General features: G+C 36.6%; 2 protein-coding genes across 2 annotated transcripts; one reads left to right on the top strand and one right to left on the bottom strand.

Moving 5' to 3' along the window:
• Window positions 1-1,239: 1,239 nt before the first annotated feature.
• Window positions 1,240-9,259, bottom strand: LOC131986630 (uncharacterized). The gene is made up of 2 exons (XM_059351683.1): window positions 8,665-9,259; window positions 1,240-4,436 (listed from the first exon to the last, which is right to left on the bottom strand). Exon 2 carries the CDS (start codon window positions 4,428-4,430, stop codon window positions 2,163-2,165), a length of 2,268 nt encoding a protein of 755 aa, XP_059207666.1. The 5' UTR covers window positions 4,431-4,436; window positions 8,665-9,259; the 3' UTR covers window positions 1,240-2,162.
• Window positions 9,257-14,288, top strand: chmp1b (charged multivesicular body protein 1B). Its single transcript, XM_059351685.1, has 8 exons — window positions 9,257-9,510; window positions 10,804-10,901; window positions 10,990-11,136; window positions 11,930-11,998; window positions 12,137-12,244; window positions 12,333-12,376; window positions 12,590-12,662; window positions 13,584-14,288. The coding sequence occupies exons 1-8, from the start codon at window positions 9,495-9,497 to the stop codon at window positions 13,626-13,628; spliced, it is 600 nt and encodes a 199-aa protein (XP_059207668.1). The 5' UTR covers window positions 9,257-9,494; the 3' UTR covers window positions 13,629-14,288.
• The last annotated feature ends 3,581 nt before the right edge of the window (window positions 14,289-17,869 follow it).

Here is a 17,869-nt window from a genome sequence, read left to right as displayed (position 1 = left end):
CTTAATTTAAGGAGATATGGCCACAACTCCTAGTTTCTAGCACTATGGTGAAATGTTACAATGCAAAAATAAATAGGGTCATCAGAATTTCAAACTTTGATACTTTAATATTATTATAAAAACAATATTTCACACCTCTTTTGATGCAGCAGCAAAAAGAAAAAGGTCCTCTGCTCATAAAATAGATCATTTTTTTCCTTTTTTAAATTCACCACCAGCACACAGTCTGGTGAACACTGTTCATTTTCTTTTGTTGTTCCATCTATTAAAATTCAATTGTAGATGTGTTTTTAATCGTGTCATTACTTTCAATACTATCACATAATGGGGATTGTATTGTTTTAAACAGGTGCTATCAAAAAAACATTGAAGTATCAATACACCATTATGTTACCGCTCACTGATTAGGGGTTTGGTTTAATAAGGGGCTGGAAGAAAATTATATGGGGTCAGATTACTTTTTTATTTTGACTTAAGTTCTTTTTTTCCTTGTCCCAAATATATATATTTTTTAGCTTTCTTCTCACCCCATGTTGCCTTAAATTAAGGGAAGTTTATTATGAATTTAAATAAATGTGGGTTGTGTTTAACAACAGCAAAACTACATCAAAATATCAGTTTACAAACTCACATAACTCATGCAGAATGATAAAGTCCCATTCATCCAGTCGTATGCTCAGTTCGTCCAGAACACGTGCATTTTCAGTAAAATCCATGTTTTCTTTATGAGTTCAAGCTCACAATGGAAGTATTACTTTAAACTCTTATAATAAAGGAATAAAATACATTTCTGGCGCTTTAATAACCTTGAGGAGGGAAACATGAGCTTCAGCCCCTCCTCACCATCCTGATCATTCTCATTCAGTTCCTAATGGAAGAAACCTAAGATCTTTTGTTTCTATCTTTAAAAAGTGTTTACATTCACAAATATAGAACTTACAATATCATGGAAATACCACAGCAAACTCTGTCTAATGTATGCCCTTAAAGGAACACTCCACCGTTTTTTCATATTAAAACATGTTATTCGGGTAAGTAAGACTAGTTGATACAGACCTCTTGCGTCTCAATGCGTGCACTCAATCTCCCTGGCGCGCGGCGCCACTTGGCTAGCACTTAGCTTAGCCCAGTTCATTCATTAGGATCCAAACAGATGGACAGTTAGAAGCGACCAAACTCCTCCACGTTTTCCCTATTTAAATACAGCTACACGAGTAGTTAAACGCAGTAATATCATCACTTCCGCTCCCTCTCACTTCCGTCAGGAGTGATGATATTACTGCGCCGAGTCGAAGTGCTCCCAAGTGCTATTCCGCCATACATTATAGTTCTCCTTTTTATCCGCTTCGAAAAGCGCCACGTTTTATTTTGTGTCGCCATACTTGGTCGTTTAACTACTCGTGTAGCTGTATTTAAATAGGGAAAACGTGGAGGAGTTTGGTCGCTTCTAACTGTCCATCTGTTTGGATCCTAATGAATGAACTGGGCTAAGCTAAGTGCTAGCCAAGTGGCGCCGCGCGCCAGGGCGATTGAGTGCACGCATTGAGACGCAAGAGGTCTGTATCAACTCGTCTTACTTACCCGAATAACATGTTTTAATATGAAAAAACGGTGGAGTGTTCCTTTAAAGGTGTCCTATTTCTATACAGTGAATACACAGGTATAGTCACATGCTGAAATTTACTCTACAGACACAAAACAGCTATACGGGATCTTTAACCCTTCTGAAACATTAAGGATTTATCATTATTCAAACTTTAACCGAAACAATATTTGAGCATGTGTTTTCATAGATAGAATATTTCTTCAAGCCACCGAGAATTGTCACATGACAGCATTCTCCTCAACAAAGCATGGTGACCAGTCCAGAGCCCGGCCAACGCTGATCTGAAACAAATCCCTCCACTTCAGTGAAGGCCTCTCTAGCAGCTCTCTGTTTCTTTCCCTTTCAAAAGAGTTCATATTGAAAGGGTCACATGCTTCGCCTCCAGACCCCTTTTCAGTTCTGACCTTTCCTGATCATTCATGTCATAAGCAGGAGGGGTTTCAAAGCATCAAACAACACCGCGCCTGTATGTTGTTGTTAAAACTTCCATTAGCGCCTCTGCTAGCAGAGCACCATGCTGAACAGCCACACGCCTCCCTGTCGGCGTGTCATGGAGCTACACCAGGCCAGTCTGCATGTGGACATGTAGCGGGTAGGGGTGGTAGACCAGGGGGGGCTGGGCCTGGGTGATGAAGTAACTGCTGTAGATGGGCTCCGCCATGTAAGGAGCCGGCTGGTAGAAGCAGGTGACGTTGGCCGTGTTGGGGATGGCGTTCTGCTCGCCCAGCACCCTGAGCGCCAGGACGGTGATCATATTGAGCGTCTGTCTCCTCTCGTGTCCCATCAGACACACCGTGCTCTCGTCTATCACGCGCCGCAGCGTCATCAGGTAGTCGTACTTGCTCGTCTCCTCGTTGCCGATGAAATGGCACTGCAGGTAGGCCTCGATCTTACGCTGCTGCTCGCTCACATCAGGGAAGTCGATGAAGAAGCGGGAACACATGTACCGCTCCAGAGACTTGATCTCTGTCTCGCTGGCAGGTCTGAAGTTCCTCACCAGCAGGTCGCTGTATTTGAGGAGTCCCCCTCCTCGGATCTCCTCAGGGTTGTGGGTTGCGATGAGGCGGTGGCGGAGGTGCTCCATGGCCTGTTCAAAGTCTCCATACATGCACTCTGCCTCCACAGTGATGGTGAGCTCTCCTTCTGCCCCGGCCCACGAGCTCACTCCACACCTGTTCATCACAACGTCTGCCCGCTCGGCTGGTCTCTCATTATTCTGTGGCGGGACATTCGCTGCACGGGGGTCGCACTGAGTCTCTGAATCAGGAGGCTTCTTGGAGTGTTTTGGCTTAACGGTTAGTTCCACAGTTTCATTGGAGCCGGTCCCGTCCTCCAGAGGACTGACTGGACTGCATGTGGGAGCTGTGAGGACATCTAAGGTCTCTGGATTTGATGCTGGAACATTTGAGCCATGCGTGCTGTCTGGTAGAGGAGGCTTTGGCTGCAGTGGTTTGGGTATTTCTATGGGAGGAAACAGCTGTGTTGTAAGATCTGACAAATCATTAAGTAAAGACCATTTTTCAGGTTTACTGATTAGCTTCCTTGACATTTTCCTTTGTAGTTTTGGCGAAGGGCAATAGTCTGGTACAATGTCCTGTGATGTGCTGCACGTTTTCTTAGCTGGAGGAGGAAAAGAAAATTCCAGATGTGAATCTTGGAGGCCTGAGGGACTTTCAGTCCTGCAGATTACAGATTCAACTTTGAATTGGGGAATTTCTGCAGAATGGACTTTTTCCTGTGGAGCTGACTTTTCTGATGTTTGGGCAGCCTGTGGTGCACACAGTTCTTCATTACTTTGGGGTGTTAAACATGCATGTGTCATAAGCGGATCCCTGACATCTGTTAATAAAGTTTTAGGGGATGAAACTAAAGGATAATCACTGTGAAACTGTCTTTTCCCCTCTCCATTCTCCTCACATATCTCAAACACGATGTCCTCCTCTGAATGAACGTCCTCTATGCCACCTCCTTCCTCTCCTCCTCGCTGTGGGTTAATGCTTCGGGGCTCCAACACCTCCTGTGCGTCGTGCTTTTCATCCACATGCTCAATCTTTGCATGTGGAAGTTCTTTCTCAAGTACAGAAACGGCTTCATCCTCGCTTGGGCTTTCTTTTTCCTTTTTCTCAACTGCTTCAACATCCTGAGGAATGCTTGATTTCTCTTGCTCTTTATTGTCGTGCACATTGTCTCTTTTTGACAAATTCCCAGCATTCAATGACAACTTTCCTCCTTGTTTCCTCTCAGTCTCCCAGTAAGACTCCAGCATACGGTCTAATATTATCTGGAAGGAGTCCACGCTGAACTCAAACTGTCTTCGAAGGGAGCTGACAAACCTGAGCCCCACAGTTTTAGCTCTGTTGTTAGAGAGCGAGATAAGGCTCCATCTGTCATGCTCATTGAAAACTTTCACCATCTTTTGCACATACGCCTCCTTCATCGTCAAGCAGGTGATCTTCCGTCTGTTGACTCCACAAGGGAGGAGGTCTCGTAAGCTGCCCAGCACCACCTCCTTTATCACCTGGAGGTCCTCTTGCCTGGGAAGCTCCACTCCAAAAATGATGTCTAAGTCCCTGTAGCCCAGACAGTTGTCCCTCACCAGGACGTGGCTGGCAGTGGCGCCGTTAAGTCGTATATCTTTCACCTGGATGTCTCTCTCAACCAGCCGATCCTTCACCACTCGAATTATGTCTTTGGCTCTCACCTGCAGTGTGGGAAAATTTCCTCGTCCGTGAATGGGGATGACCTCGGTCAAGATCTTGTCCAGAGCTTGGATTTGCTCAAGGGTCAAGTTGTGGAACCTCTTTTCCGTTTGCAGCTCCGTCATCCTTACCTGTGAAATACAGATCATATTGAAATAAAGATTATTGTTTTATCTTAACCCTATAAAGCCTGAACCGTGAAATAATTGCCAGAAAATTCTACATTTTCAAAACTGGAGTGTTTGTTGAACTGGCTAACATTTTTTTAAATTCAATATCAATTTTCATATATGAATTTAATTTGGATCATATCTGATACATCAGGTCTTTTTGTGCAATTTGTTGCTCACAATTTGCTTTTCTTGAACTCACATAATCATATAAAACCTAATATTTTTAACCAAATAAAACTTTGACTTTCCTTTTAACATTTTCCTCAAACATACAAAATATTTTTTTCCATATAAAACAACATCATACATCTGCTGATATGAAGGTTTCACGCAGCAATGACAGATCCACCAGTGGAACCAGCAAATCATTTTTGTTACATCTGGTATTTTTGTGAAATTTGTTGCTCAGTTTTTTTAATCATCAATTCATGTATTCATCAGGTTTTTGATGTAGAGGTCTCAAAAACTTATGTATCAAATATGATACACTTGGCTTTATAGGGTTAAAATCCTACTTTTTCTTTGAGTAACATCTTCAGCATGTTTGTGTGTATCATCCCAGCACCTTGTCAACAACCTGATCCTGCAGAATGTTTTTCACTCATTTGTTAAGTTGAAAGGTTAGGCCTTTACAGATCTGGCATTTGTGCTTTTGTTTTCTTCACTCCTGAAGGATTCAAATGTGTTCAAACAAATATAATAACTGTAAAAAGGGGCATTTGTCAGAGATGTTTCTACCCTCATTCCTCTCTGATATGCTATGTAACACTGTTTATGGCAAAATTAACTTGATGGCTTAGAGATCGATTGAACATAAGTTATTAGTGATGTCACTTTTCCCATGTTGAAGAACCAGGTTTATTTGTGAAATTAAAATGAAATGTGCTCTCAGATTTACATCTTTGGAACAGATCATCACATGGTTGATATGATAACAGATATTTGCTTTAACCAATCTAAGATGTGACTGATGGAGCTGTAAAATAACAACCCAATGCACTGAGAGGGTTTTTTTTTTTATCAAATACATTCCAGTATTATTATGAACGTCATCAGCTGTTTCTCACGCGATTGTACTTCACTGGAACGCCTCCATGATCACGAGCCTGTTGCTTACAGGTGACTCACCTGTCTGTCATTCAGCTACAAGGACAATCTGGTTGGTAGATCTATAGAGACAGGCTGGACTTGTCTGTTTGTGTTACACCTGTATGTATAACCTCTCCTCTGCAGAAAAAGGAGCAAACAATGCATGTAATATTGTGATTGAACACTAGGCTGCATTATGTTGCTAATAAACAGCATGCTGGTGATTAACAATGTGTTTAGTCCTTCTGTTGTAATGTGGAAATATTGTATTTGTAGAAGGAAAAGGGTACGTCATCATTAATGTACACTGACTCACTCACTACTGTGGCCTTGGCTTTTTCCAGAAGGCTTTACAAGACCTTGGTACTAATATACCTTTATGACAACATCAGGGTTAAGGGATCAGTTAAGGATCCTCAGGGTGTTTTTAAAGGTGAATACTCTCACCAGTCCTTATATTGCATGCAATTAAATATACTGAATTAGTTATAAAGTGCTTTTTTCTACTTTCATATTTTTCCTACATTTCTAAAAAACAAAAAATCCTTATATTAATGAGGAGGAATGGACCCTAGACATTTCGCACAAGATATTTCTGTGATGAATTTAAGTGTATTAGATTTGTTTGCCACTGGATCCTAAAACTGCTGCTACAACATAGCAAATTATTTTTTTTCCAAATTAAAGAAAAATCAATCCATTTGTATATGACATTTAATGTTGACTTAAAGTTGGTGAATCAGTATAATTTTCTTTCTTGGTGGAAAATGTGAAGATGCACAAACTCAGTATATCATCTACGGTGCTTAAAGATTATAATTATTATTATTATTATTGTACTTAGATTAGTGTGTTAGATTATCTCGATTTTACTCCTGATATACTATTAGACTGCACCGTCAACTTTCCTGGTTAATGGTAGAGTACAGGTTGGCGTTCAATACAACACATTTTTTTATTTTAAATTACATTTTTTCTTTTCAACCTGTTTTCTTATATAACCAAATTGTCAGATGTGATCAGGTTCATTCCTATGAGACAAGGTCAGCTAATGGTGGTCAGATGATGTTACCATGTCCAAAATCAAATGTCTTAAAGAGAACAGTTATTTATCGTGCTATCAGTTATTGGAATAATTGCCCACTGAATATACGTGAACTGAATAGTAAAGTATCTTTTAATTATTACTTGAGAATGCACTATTTAAATTTGTGAGTAGTGAATTAACATATTTACTGTATGAAAGTGAGAATTAATGTAATAGATATGAATGTAATAACTTATTCGGAATGATTTCTGATGACGTATATAATAATGTCTACAATGTTTAATTCTTAAGTGATTTTTGTTTTGTCTTGTGGACCCCAGGAAGACTAGCTCCTCCCACTTTTGGTGACAGCTAATGGGGATCTTTTTAACAATAAACAATATACTATTAGACCGATATGCTATATTTACTCCCTATTATACTTATTTATTATACTAAATAGTGCGAGTTTAATGTCATTACCTAATCAGAAAGAGAATGTGTCAAATGTAATAAGCTAAATATTTATTATTATTATTATTATTATTATTGTACTTAGATTAGTGTGTTAGATTATCTCGATTTTACTCCTGATATACTATTAGACCGATATGCTATATGTACTCCCTATTATACTTAAATAGTGCGAGTTTAATGTAATTACCTAATCAGAAAAAGAATGTGTCAAATGTAATAAGCTAAATATTTATTATTATTACTATTATTATTGTACTTAGATTAGTGTGTTAGATTATCTCGATTTTACTCCTGATATACTATTAGACCGATATGCTATATTTACTCCCTATTATACTTAAATAGTGTGAGTTTAACGTCATTGCCTAATCAGAAAAATAATGTGTCAAATGCAATAAGGTAAATATATAGAAAAATATATATAAAATATGCTTGTGTCAGTATAATTTAATAATAATAACCTGGTTCATTACATACTGTCTATGCACTTTATGTGTTTTTATGCACACTGTTCATTGCACCTTATTTGTTTCATAGCACCAACATTTTTATACTGTATATTCATATTTATTCTGCACTGGAATTCTATTCTACTCCTTAATACATACTCCTTCTTTAGACACTTTATATCTTATTGTATTTTTATTGTATTTTTATATTTTATTGCTTGAAGTATGCCTAGGTTGTTCTTTTTACTTAATTGTGTTGTTATTGTCTCTGTGTGTAATGCTGCTGCTACACTGTAATTTCCCAGCTTGGGATAAATAAAGTATATCTATCTATCTATCTATCTATCTATCTAGAAAAACAATATCTTCATGGTATATATTGATCTTTTGCTGCCCTGGTCATGTGACCGTAAACAGCATTGATCATCTGTTGAGTGCAGCCAGCATCATCCTCAGCCTGTGGTAGTGTTTCAGTATTTGTGGGTCAGAAGGTTCAGTAAATGCAGTCAGTATAAGTTGTGTGAGAGGGAAGCATGGCCCACAGCAGCCTCTAGTGAATCTCAGGGGTTACATCAGCTCGCTCCTGCAGCAGGACTGCTCCTCTGCCACTTGGCTTCTTTATAGATAAGACTATATGAGTCATACAGCCCCTGAATGAAACATCACTCGTTGGCACTCCTGGATTATTTCCCTGTGCGCAAAAAAAAACAGCACAAAATGCACCACTTAAGGTGGCGTTTAAGGTTGTGAAATTCATAAAATATTTAAAGCCTTGTGAGTGGATTATAGCATATTAAAGACTATATTATTCAGCCTATACATTGTCGTGATCTGCAGGCTTACATATTGGAGGACATTTTAAAACACTCCTCAGAAAATGTTGCACAGGCATTTTTTTTAAAAATGTTTAAATTACAAAAATGATGCTATTGTTTCAACTTACTAAATCACTAAGTTTAAAGCAGCAAAGCATCTGTCTTATTAAAAAAAAAAAAAAAAAGATGGTGCATTTATATTTATACTAGTTGCCAGCCTGGTCTAAGCAGATGAACAGGCTAATATTAGGAGGAAAACAACACCAACGTTAACTGCGTTTTATGTAAAAGGCGCACATTATTATTATTTTTTTTAATTTTTAACTCACCTGGTTTGTGGCCAAATTAAAATAGAAAGTAGAGCCAGAGTAGCAACAGAAGAAAAGCAAAAGAGATATCCAACAGGTTTATCCGACCCCGCGGGAAAGGTTGAAGTTAACGGACAGTTTCCTCTCAGTGCAGCTCTGTTTCCATGGCGATCAGCGTCACGACATTTAAATCACGACGACCACCAGGTGACAACCACTCAAGTTTGAAACAACCGTTGTACCTCGGGGCTACCCAAAAAACATCCCCGCAGTTTGATAAACTTATTTGCGGGGCTAACAGTGATGTGTCACAGTCTGAACTACCGGCGTGCCACCGCACTGCACCGCCTGGCTGTTGCGGGGTGAACATCACACCAGACGGGGGTGAGTCATCCTCTCTCCCCGCCGTGATCCACACCGTAAATCTAATCATCAATCAACCGCTTTCACCGCCTACTACCCCGCCGGTAGAACATCCACATCCACTTTTAACCGACCACATTCACCCGCCAAATAATATTAACCAAAAAAAAACACAGTTAAAATACTAAAAATGTCGTTTTTAACGGTTAACGGTTAGTTGTTTTTATAAATTTCATTCACATTTCGCAAAGGAGGGGGAGGAGGGGGGTATCTGCCTTGTGACGTAGGATGGAATACCGCCACCACGTGACCCTGTGACGTCGGCCATATTTTGGTAAGACACCAGGAAGTGCTGAAGAAGGCGAAGACCGAAACCTGAAAAGGCTGAAGTTTAACTAACAGTTTTCACGTTATTTAACTACTTTTTTCGCGGATTGCCCGCAAGGATTTGATTTTATAATAGTTTGGTTCGCCGAGAGTCGTCCGACATGCCTGGTATGGAGAGTATCCTTTTAAAAACAACGAGGAGAAAGGAGGGTGTTGTGTAAAGAGCGAGCGCAACAACACGACGATACTGGTGAGATTTATGTGTTACAGACACCTGGAACCTGATTATAAGGAGGTCACATATTCACCACAGACATAAGAGTTGTTGTTGAATAACCTGGACATGTCACAGTAGTTTTTAGGCGTCGTAAATCGGGACAGAAGTGGACTGAAGGCCCTTGGAGGTCCACTGCTAATAACTGGATATTCCCAACAACAGACATTTCGTGATTTACACTTTAACCATGTAGTCAGTGTGTTAGTTTAAATTCCAAATACTAAAGTAAATAGGTCCGTACCAGTTTCTGTTTTACTTGGTAATGTTGTGATCTTTAATTTAACACGGTATTAACACCAGCAGATGAATAGGAAGCTCAAAAGTAGGCAGTTACATAACTTGTATTTGCATGTATCAGGTGTACAGGTGTGGTAAATGTGTTTTAAATATATTGATGAAAGAAAAAATTATTTTCCAAACTTTTTTGTATTTTACACACCCTGTGTGTGTAGAATAAGTATACAATTGCATGCACGCCAGTGGAACGAAAGAATGGGAGGTTATACATTTAACAGCTTTTTTGTTATTATGCTCACAAATAGATTTTGGCAAATTTTGATTTTGTTTAAAATTTGGATTTATTGATATAGAATTTAGTCAAAAATAACAAGTAGATTAATGAAATAGAATTGTCAGCAAAGATTTCTTTATTTAGCAAATCCAAATGATAGAACTTCGACATAGTATGTGGTTGTTATTATCAGTAAGATGACTTAATTATGTATTTTGGTATGTGGATATATATAAATGATCACCCAGCCTTATTTAAAGGCATGTCTAGTCATTGCACTAATAGGTGCGACTAATGATTGTTTTTATTATCTGCTATTTAGACTATTTATAATAGACTATTTTCTCTATTAAGCGTATGTTCTTCAAATGTAAGAAAATAGTTTAAAAAATGTCCATCCCAGCTTCTCACAGTTGAAGGAGATGCTTTCAGAACGTCTTATTGGGTGGTTCTAAGATATTCAGTTTAATATAATTTTTTTTAAATGCACTCTGCCCTTTTTGCATTAAAAATAACAATTTATCAGTTATAAAGTTGGTGATTATTTTTCTGTCAAGAGATTTGATTAGTTCACTTATCATTGCACCGCTACATCCCATATTTCCTCAAACATAGAATTGTTAAACTTATCTTAGGTTGCCTCTTGTGTTTGGATTTTGTTCTTCTTAACCTGTGATCACAGAACAGCTCTTCAATTTGAAGTTCGCTGCCAAAGAACTCCAAAGAAATTCCAAGAAATGTGACAAAGAGGAAAAAGTCGAGAAGGCTAAAGTTAAGAAAGTAAGTTGAACCGATGTAGCACCGCATGAAAACCCTTTTTGTTGGTTTTTGCTGCAGAAGCACCTTATTTCTGTGTCTGTATCTCTAGGCCATCCAGAAGGGGAATATGGAAGTGGCGAGGATCCACGCAGAGAACGCCATCAGACAGAAGAACCAGTCTGTGAACTTCCTGAGGATGAGTGCTCGGGTAGATGCAGTGGCAGCGAGGGTCCAAACTGCAGTTACAATGAACCAGGTACATTGAATACTGGGTCACTACATTCTGCTCTAGGCCTTAAAAAACACGTTTCAGGCAGCAGATTTTCTTTTCAAACTTTAGAAAGTTTGTGTGTTGTCATTTTTTTTTTTTTTTTTTTTGAAATATTAAATTTATAATATTAATATATATATATATATACTATAATATAATATAATATATATATATTAATATATAATATTAATATTTAAATAATATTAAAATTATTTGAAATATTTTTTATTGCATTTTCCAACATAGACAAAAACAACAAACAACACACTGTGGCCACAGAAAACAAATATCCAATTACTTATTACGTAATACAGACATTACAATGAAAATGCTCTGTCCCATTACAATTGACAGTGATGTAGCAAATACACATCTGGAAAAAAAAGAAGTGAAGAGTCGTTAAAAATAAAAAAATTAAAAAAACAATTTTTCCAAAAATCTCAATTTCCATTTTGAGAGAAAGCTATTTATTTTTGATAATTAAAATTAATAATAAGTAAATGAATGTCCTTCCTTATAACCCAAAAACATCAATTAGCCAGTTTCCCTCATTGCCATCTATCATCCCTTTTAATACAATAGTTGTGAGTCGTTTACCAGAATATTTAAAGACCCAGATCTTTAAAAAATCATCCATCTTACATTTAAATCTGTGTGTTAGATATTCCATTGGTATTAGGTCAAATATCACTTTGTGCCAACCCCCAATTGTTGGAGGTGCGTTATCAATCCATCTGAGCTGTGTGTTGTCATTTTAGTGATGTGTTTTATTTCTCAGGTCACAAAATCCATGGCTGGAGTGGTGAAAGGCATGGACTCCACTCTGAAGAGTATGAATCTGGAAAAGGTAAGAGTGTAATTTACACATGAAATAATGTTGTCCTTCCAATGTAATTGTCATTATCAATTATCAATATTTATCATCAATAGTTTCTAACAATTTCTCTGTATTATAAAACAAAACCTTTTTTTTTTCTTCTGTCAGATTTCAGGTCTCATGGACAAATTTGAGCACCAATTTGAAACTCTGGATGTTCAAACAGCCCACATGGAGGACACCATGAGCAGCACAACCACACTCACAACACCTCAGGTACATTCCTCTGCTCCACTAATATATTCTTTCTTGTTGTTGTTTACAAGACAAGCACATTCACTATAAATCTAATGTGTGTTTTCAGAACCAAGTGGACTCATTGATGCATGAACTGGCTGATGAAGCAGGGTAACCTTTTCATTCTTTCTCTCAACGATCTTGATGTTAAATCACATAGACAGATTTATGAAACGCATTCTTAGAGTACAGTCATTGTTATTAAAAAAGCCCAACAATGATAGATATGAATAAACAGACTGTTTTATCCACTATAATCTGAGCAAAGATTGTGTTTTTCATCTAAAAATAAGAGTGTAATGTTGGTGTGTTCTTCATGTTTAGATTGGACCTGAACATGGAGCTTCCTCAGGGACAGACCGGATCAGTGGGCAGCAGCGTGGCCTCTGCAGAACAGGTATTCATACACACTTTGTGTTAAGCCCCCAAGTTATTTTGACAGAAATATCACAATTTTAAGCTTTGTTTTAGTAACGCTTTCTAATGGAAAACTTTGAAGCAGTAGTTCTCAACCTCACTGCTCACTGAACACAATCTTACACGCACAGTTCAGATCACCCAAAAAAGAAACAAAATGACCACAAAAAGACACAAAATGACTTAAAAAAAGACACAAAAAAAGACACAAATGACCAAAAAAAGACACAAAATGACCAAAAAAAGACACAAATGACCAAAAAAGACACAAAATGACCAAAAAAAGAAACAAAATGACCAAAAAAAGACACAAAATGACCAAAAAAGACACAAAATGACCAAAAAATTACGAAAAAGACAAAAAAGCCACAAATTGATCACAAAATTATTTAAAAAAGACACAAAATTACCAAAAAAAGACACAAAATTACCAAAACAGACACAAAATGACAAAAAAGACACAAAATGACAAAAAAGACACAAAATAACCAAAAAAAGGAAACAAAATTCCAAAAAAAAGACACAAAATGACAAAAAAAAGACACAAAATGACAAAAAAAAGACACAAAATGACAAAAAAAAGACACAAAATGACAAAAAAAAGACACAAAATGACCAAAAAGACTAAACCACATGAACACTTTAAACACAGTGGAGACAGAGCTGACTTCCAAAATAATCTGGCGACCCCCAGAAATTATCTCGCGACCCCAACTGGGGTCCCGACCCCAAGTTTGAGAACAGCTGGTTTAAAAGACTGTCGGAAAGTTCAAATTATATTCACGAATGCAGTATTTGCAAAAACTGTAATGAAATGGATTCTCTAAATAAGGGTGGTTCTTCTGCCATCTTCACCATCCTCACTTAACGCCTTAATGTCTTTGCTCTCCCTCGTCCAAAGGATGAACTGTCTCAAAGGCTCGCCAAACTCCGAGAACAGATGTGAGAGGCGCCTGTGGTGGACTGGCTCCAGAACACTAGCTGAATATTACTCCATTCACCTTCTACATCTTGTCTTTTCTCCTCTTTACATCTCATCTGTCTCTGTCCAGGGGCTACTGTATCATTTTATTTCTGTTGTTTTTTGTGGATAATGAGCCTTGTTGATTGTGTGTCAATAACAACATTTGGATTCTAACAGATGGTCGTTCTGGAAAATGTAAATATTTCTTAAATATACATATTTAACCATGAGGAAGATCTAATGTAGCCCTATTGTTTAATATGTATACTTAAGAAGTTCATACATTTTCTGAAAAGTATAAAGTGTGGCAGTTATTACCCTGTATTTATCCGCAAATTTCATATATTCATGATGAATAAGCAGGAGGAAGGTTTTGGACTGTAGAATTAAATTTTCAGTTCATACATGCATGATTGCAGCAAACTTATGCATTTTGTCTTGGTTTCAGAGTGAAAGAACTTCCTGCTTACTGTTTAAATGACTTGTTTAGATTTCTGGCATTTACTTTATGAGGAATATTTTAAGAAGATACCAGGTGATTATCCCGTGTTTGTCTGCTCATCATCAATGTTTTCGCTGATCATTTGGGAAGGGTGGACATTACAGACAGTAAATAAACAATAAAATTTTATAACACTTTTATCTCTTTTCCTTACTTTATCATTTGTAGTTATTCCAAATAGAATTCGGTAATACTTTACAATAACCAACTAAATAATGTTTATAGATGGTTTATAAACCAATTATTAACCATTTACAAAGTGCTTTACATATTTAATCGTTAAATGTTTTCAACCAATTTCTTAAAGGTGTATGAATCATTTCAAAATCATTAACATACTTAATATGGAGTTAAAAATATTAAAATGGGTGCAACTAAAACCATTTATAAACAATTATAATTTAATTGTTTGTTAATGGTAAAGTAACTATAAACTTACATTAATAGACATGTTTATAAATGAATATACATCTATTTGCCATTTATACATGATTAAGTTAGTTAAACATTAATAAATGATGTATTTACCATTCTAAATGGTCTATAAACAGTTTATAAATGATGATTAAACATTAATAAACTATCTGTTTACCATTTATAAATGATGGTTATTGTAAAGTGTTACCTAGAATTCTATTCCATGCACATTGAAATACTTGTTTTGAAAATTATCTGCAAAACAGTCACATACTTTATATCTTTGGAAGAAACTGCAGAGTGTTTTTATGTTTGGCGCTTCCAGCTGTCGGGCTGAACAGAAATGTTAATCAACATTATATAGGTGCCAATATTTGTCAAAGTTATGTTCCATCTAACTAATAATATCCTCAGAGAACCAAAAGAAATACATGTGAGAATAAAAGTGCATCCAGCTACAAGCATTCTGGATAATTTAAGTCGGAAATTCAGTGCAGATAAACAAGACAAAGGACCTTAATATAAATACACTACTGGTCAAAAGTTTTAGAACACACCAACTTTTCCAGAATTTAATTAAAAATGATGCAGTTTAATGTCTCAGTGTACTCTGAAATGAATGCACATTTGCAACATTTAAAATTCTTTATTGAGCATGATAGTGTTTTGAAAGTAAAATAAAGATTCAAGATGACATTTTATGTTGGACTAAAGGACTAAAAAAAAAGACACAAAATTACAACAAAAGACACAAAATGACTAAAAAAAGAAACAAAATTACCAAAAAAGACACAAAATGACTTACAAAGACATGAAAAGAATTCAAAAATGGACAAAATAGCCCAAGACTCCATAGAGTTAAGTTGTTAACCCATTTCTTGTTCCCTGAAAAAGGCCTACTTGTATAATTCTGAAATGTACATTATTTTCCAGTTTTGGTTAAGCTTACCTTTTTTTATTTACCTCTGGCAGTTCACCACTTACCTTTGGACCCTTTCAAGCTGTTCATTTGACTTGAACTGCTTGAATTTCAATAAAAAACTGGAAAAATTGGGGTGTTCTAAAACTTTTGACCGGTAGTGTACGTAAAAAATAACACCATATTTTTCAGATGTTTGTAATGTGGCTGTCCTTGCTTCAGTGTTTTATTTCTAGCTCTGATGTCATTGCCAGCAAATGATTTCATTCGCCCATCAACCCAAAGGAGACAAGTGGTCCAAATTAGCCGCCCTTTGTCTTCGTCCTCTGTCTGTGCTGCTGCTGTGTCCCTCTTGGTAATCATAGTTACCTTCAAGTGGGACTTCTTAATTCAAACATTTCTCTTCACTGCATAAAGATGAAGCCAGAACTAATCCATCACTATGTATGTTTCTATTTATTTTAATATTTATTTCCAATTTAATATTTTATTTCCAATTTTATTTTTTTAATATATTTTTTTATTGGAAATTAGCATTCATAAGCATCAGTATAAGACATAACTTATTCCACAGCTGTTTTCCACATTTTTGTTTTTTAAAGGGTACATTAGAACAAAGAACCACAAAAGAAAAATAAATACAAAACAAAGCAAAAAACATAGTATTATAATAATATATAATAATATATAGGGAGGCAAAAAAGCAGAGAAACAGAAACATTAACAATTATGCTAATAATACCAATACATAAATAAACACAGGATGCCAAGTATGCTCATTAAAAAAATAAAAAACAAAAAAAGATTTAAAAAAATACCTTAATAAAATAAATGAAAATTGGATGCATCAGATCTACTCAGTTGGGGTCCAGAGAGGTGAGACAGGCTGCCATCTTTTATAAAAATTGGCTGCTGAGCCTCTCAAGGAATATTTAATTTTTTCTAAAGACAGAAAAGACATTAAATCACTCATCCATGAAGAGGCAGGGGGGCGTTTGGGCTTTTCCAATGCAATAGAATACGTCTGCGGGCTATGAGCGAGGCAAAAGCAATAATATCAGAATTTTCTTTAGTGAGACTAGTTGGAACGGGAGATACCCCAAAGATGGAGATCAGTGAGCAGGGTTCTAATCTTGTATTAAGGACTTTGCTAAACAATTTATAAAAACATGACCAGAAATTGGCTAGTTTGGGACAAGAAAAAAACATATGAACATGGTCCGCTGGAGATTTTTTCTATTTATGTGCAAGAAAAAAACATCTTACTTCCCTTCAGTGGAACCAAGTTAAGTGTGAGGGATGTTAAAGGCATTCAGAGTGGTTGTCATAATATTTGGTTATTAAAGTGCGCTGTGGTTGCAGTATTAGGTTCATATGAAGAGTTCCTTTATTTAACTCCTTTTCATTAAGCCTCCTTTTATTGAGAATTGGTGGTTGTGGGCAGTGGGTTTTTAGGGGGAGATAGCATGTCAACAATAGATGCCACATATAAGGGGTGTACATCATCTGAAAGATGGAGTTCTGAAGATTAATTTGACAATTCATTTTGATTAATAATTAATTTTAAGGTGTATAATGCTTCACAAGAGTGTATGGCTTTCTGATGTCAATTTCCATGTTGAACTGTGTCTCATAGGTTCAATTTCTGGGTTGATACCACATTTGGTGCTAAAATTGGCAACTCATAATCCGAGAATGGTTAAAAAAAATGGTCAAAACCCCTCTAGAATATTGCATCAATACACCAAGACCTTTGGAACAACAAAGTCCAAAATCCATGCTGTGATTTGTTTTAAAAAACTTTAGACGTATTGGAGATTTCTGTATTTTAGGTGTTTGGATGACGAGCACTTCTGTTCTCTAAACTGCTTAGAAACCCCCTTTTTATCACTAAACTTGTAAAGCTGTACATCTTCAAATTTATCTACGTCTGTAGTTTTTGGTTGGAAAGATTCATGAGACTGTGATTATCCTAGAGGTCACAGCAGGTCATTTTATCCAGTAAGGTTTCAAGAAATGCTCTCTGCAATTAACTGACTATTACAGGTACTAACATCATCATACATGAATACAGTTTGACTCATTGAATCCACAAGTCTCAGCTTTCTAGGGATACCCATTGTTTACAATCCCCTTTTTAGGGATCCCAGTATGCAGAAATATTCAAATAGAATAGTCTTTGAGTCCATAGCATAGGTGCTTTAACCCTCCATTAAAAGTATGATTTACTTCCCCATACTGGCCAATGTGAGGAACTGCAATATAACGCTTATTTGCGAGTTGTGTTTTATCTTTTTCACAGTTTTCTGACCTGCTTATTGACCTCTATATGGATGTTCACTGAAGACAGCAACTTTGCTTTGATGAGAAAAGGAAACTTTAGTC

Source organism: Centropristis striata, chromosome 15, assembly GCF_030273125.1.
Source record: "Centropristis striata isolate RG_2023a ecotype Rhode Island chromosome 15, C.striata_1.0, whole genome shotgun sequence".
In the NCBI taxonomy this organism is placed as follows: Eukaryota; Metazoa; Chordata; class Actinopteri; order Perciformes; family Serranidae; genus Centropristis; species Centropristis striata.
The sequence above is the reverse complement of the archived record's forward strand: the minus strand, read 5'-3'. Positions and strand labels throughout refer to the sequence as shown.

Excerpts from the sequence above, each read along its gene's own strand:
- LOC131986630 (XM_059351683.1), bottom strand. The coding sequence starts at position 4,430 with ATGACGGAGCTGCAAACGGAAAAGAGGTTCCACAACTTGACCCTTGAG.
- chmp1b (XM_059351685.1), top strand. Across the intron at positions 12,245-12,332 it reads CCACACTCACAACACCTCAG|AACCAAGTGGACTCATTGAT; the intron begins GTACATTCCTCT and ends GTGTGTTTTCAG. Across the intron at positions 12,663-13,583 it reads GCGTGGCCTCTGCAGAACAG|GATGAACTGTCTCAAAGGCT; the intron begins GTATTCATACAC and ends CCTCGTCCAAAG.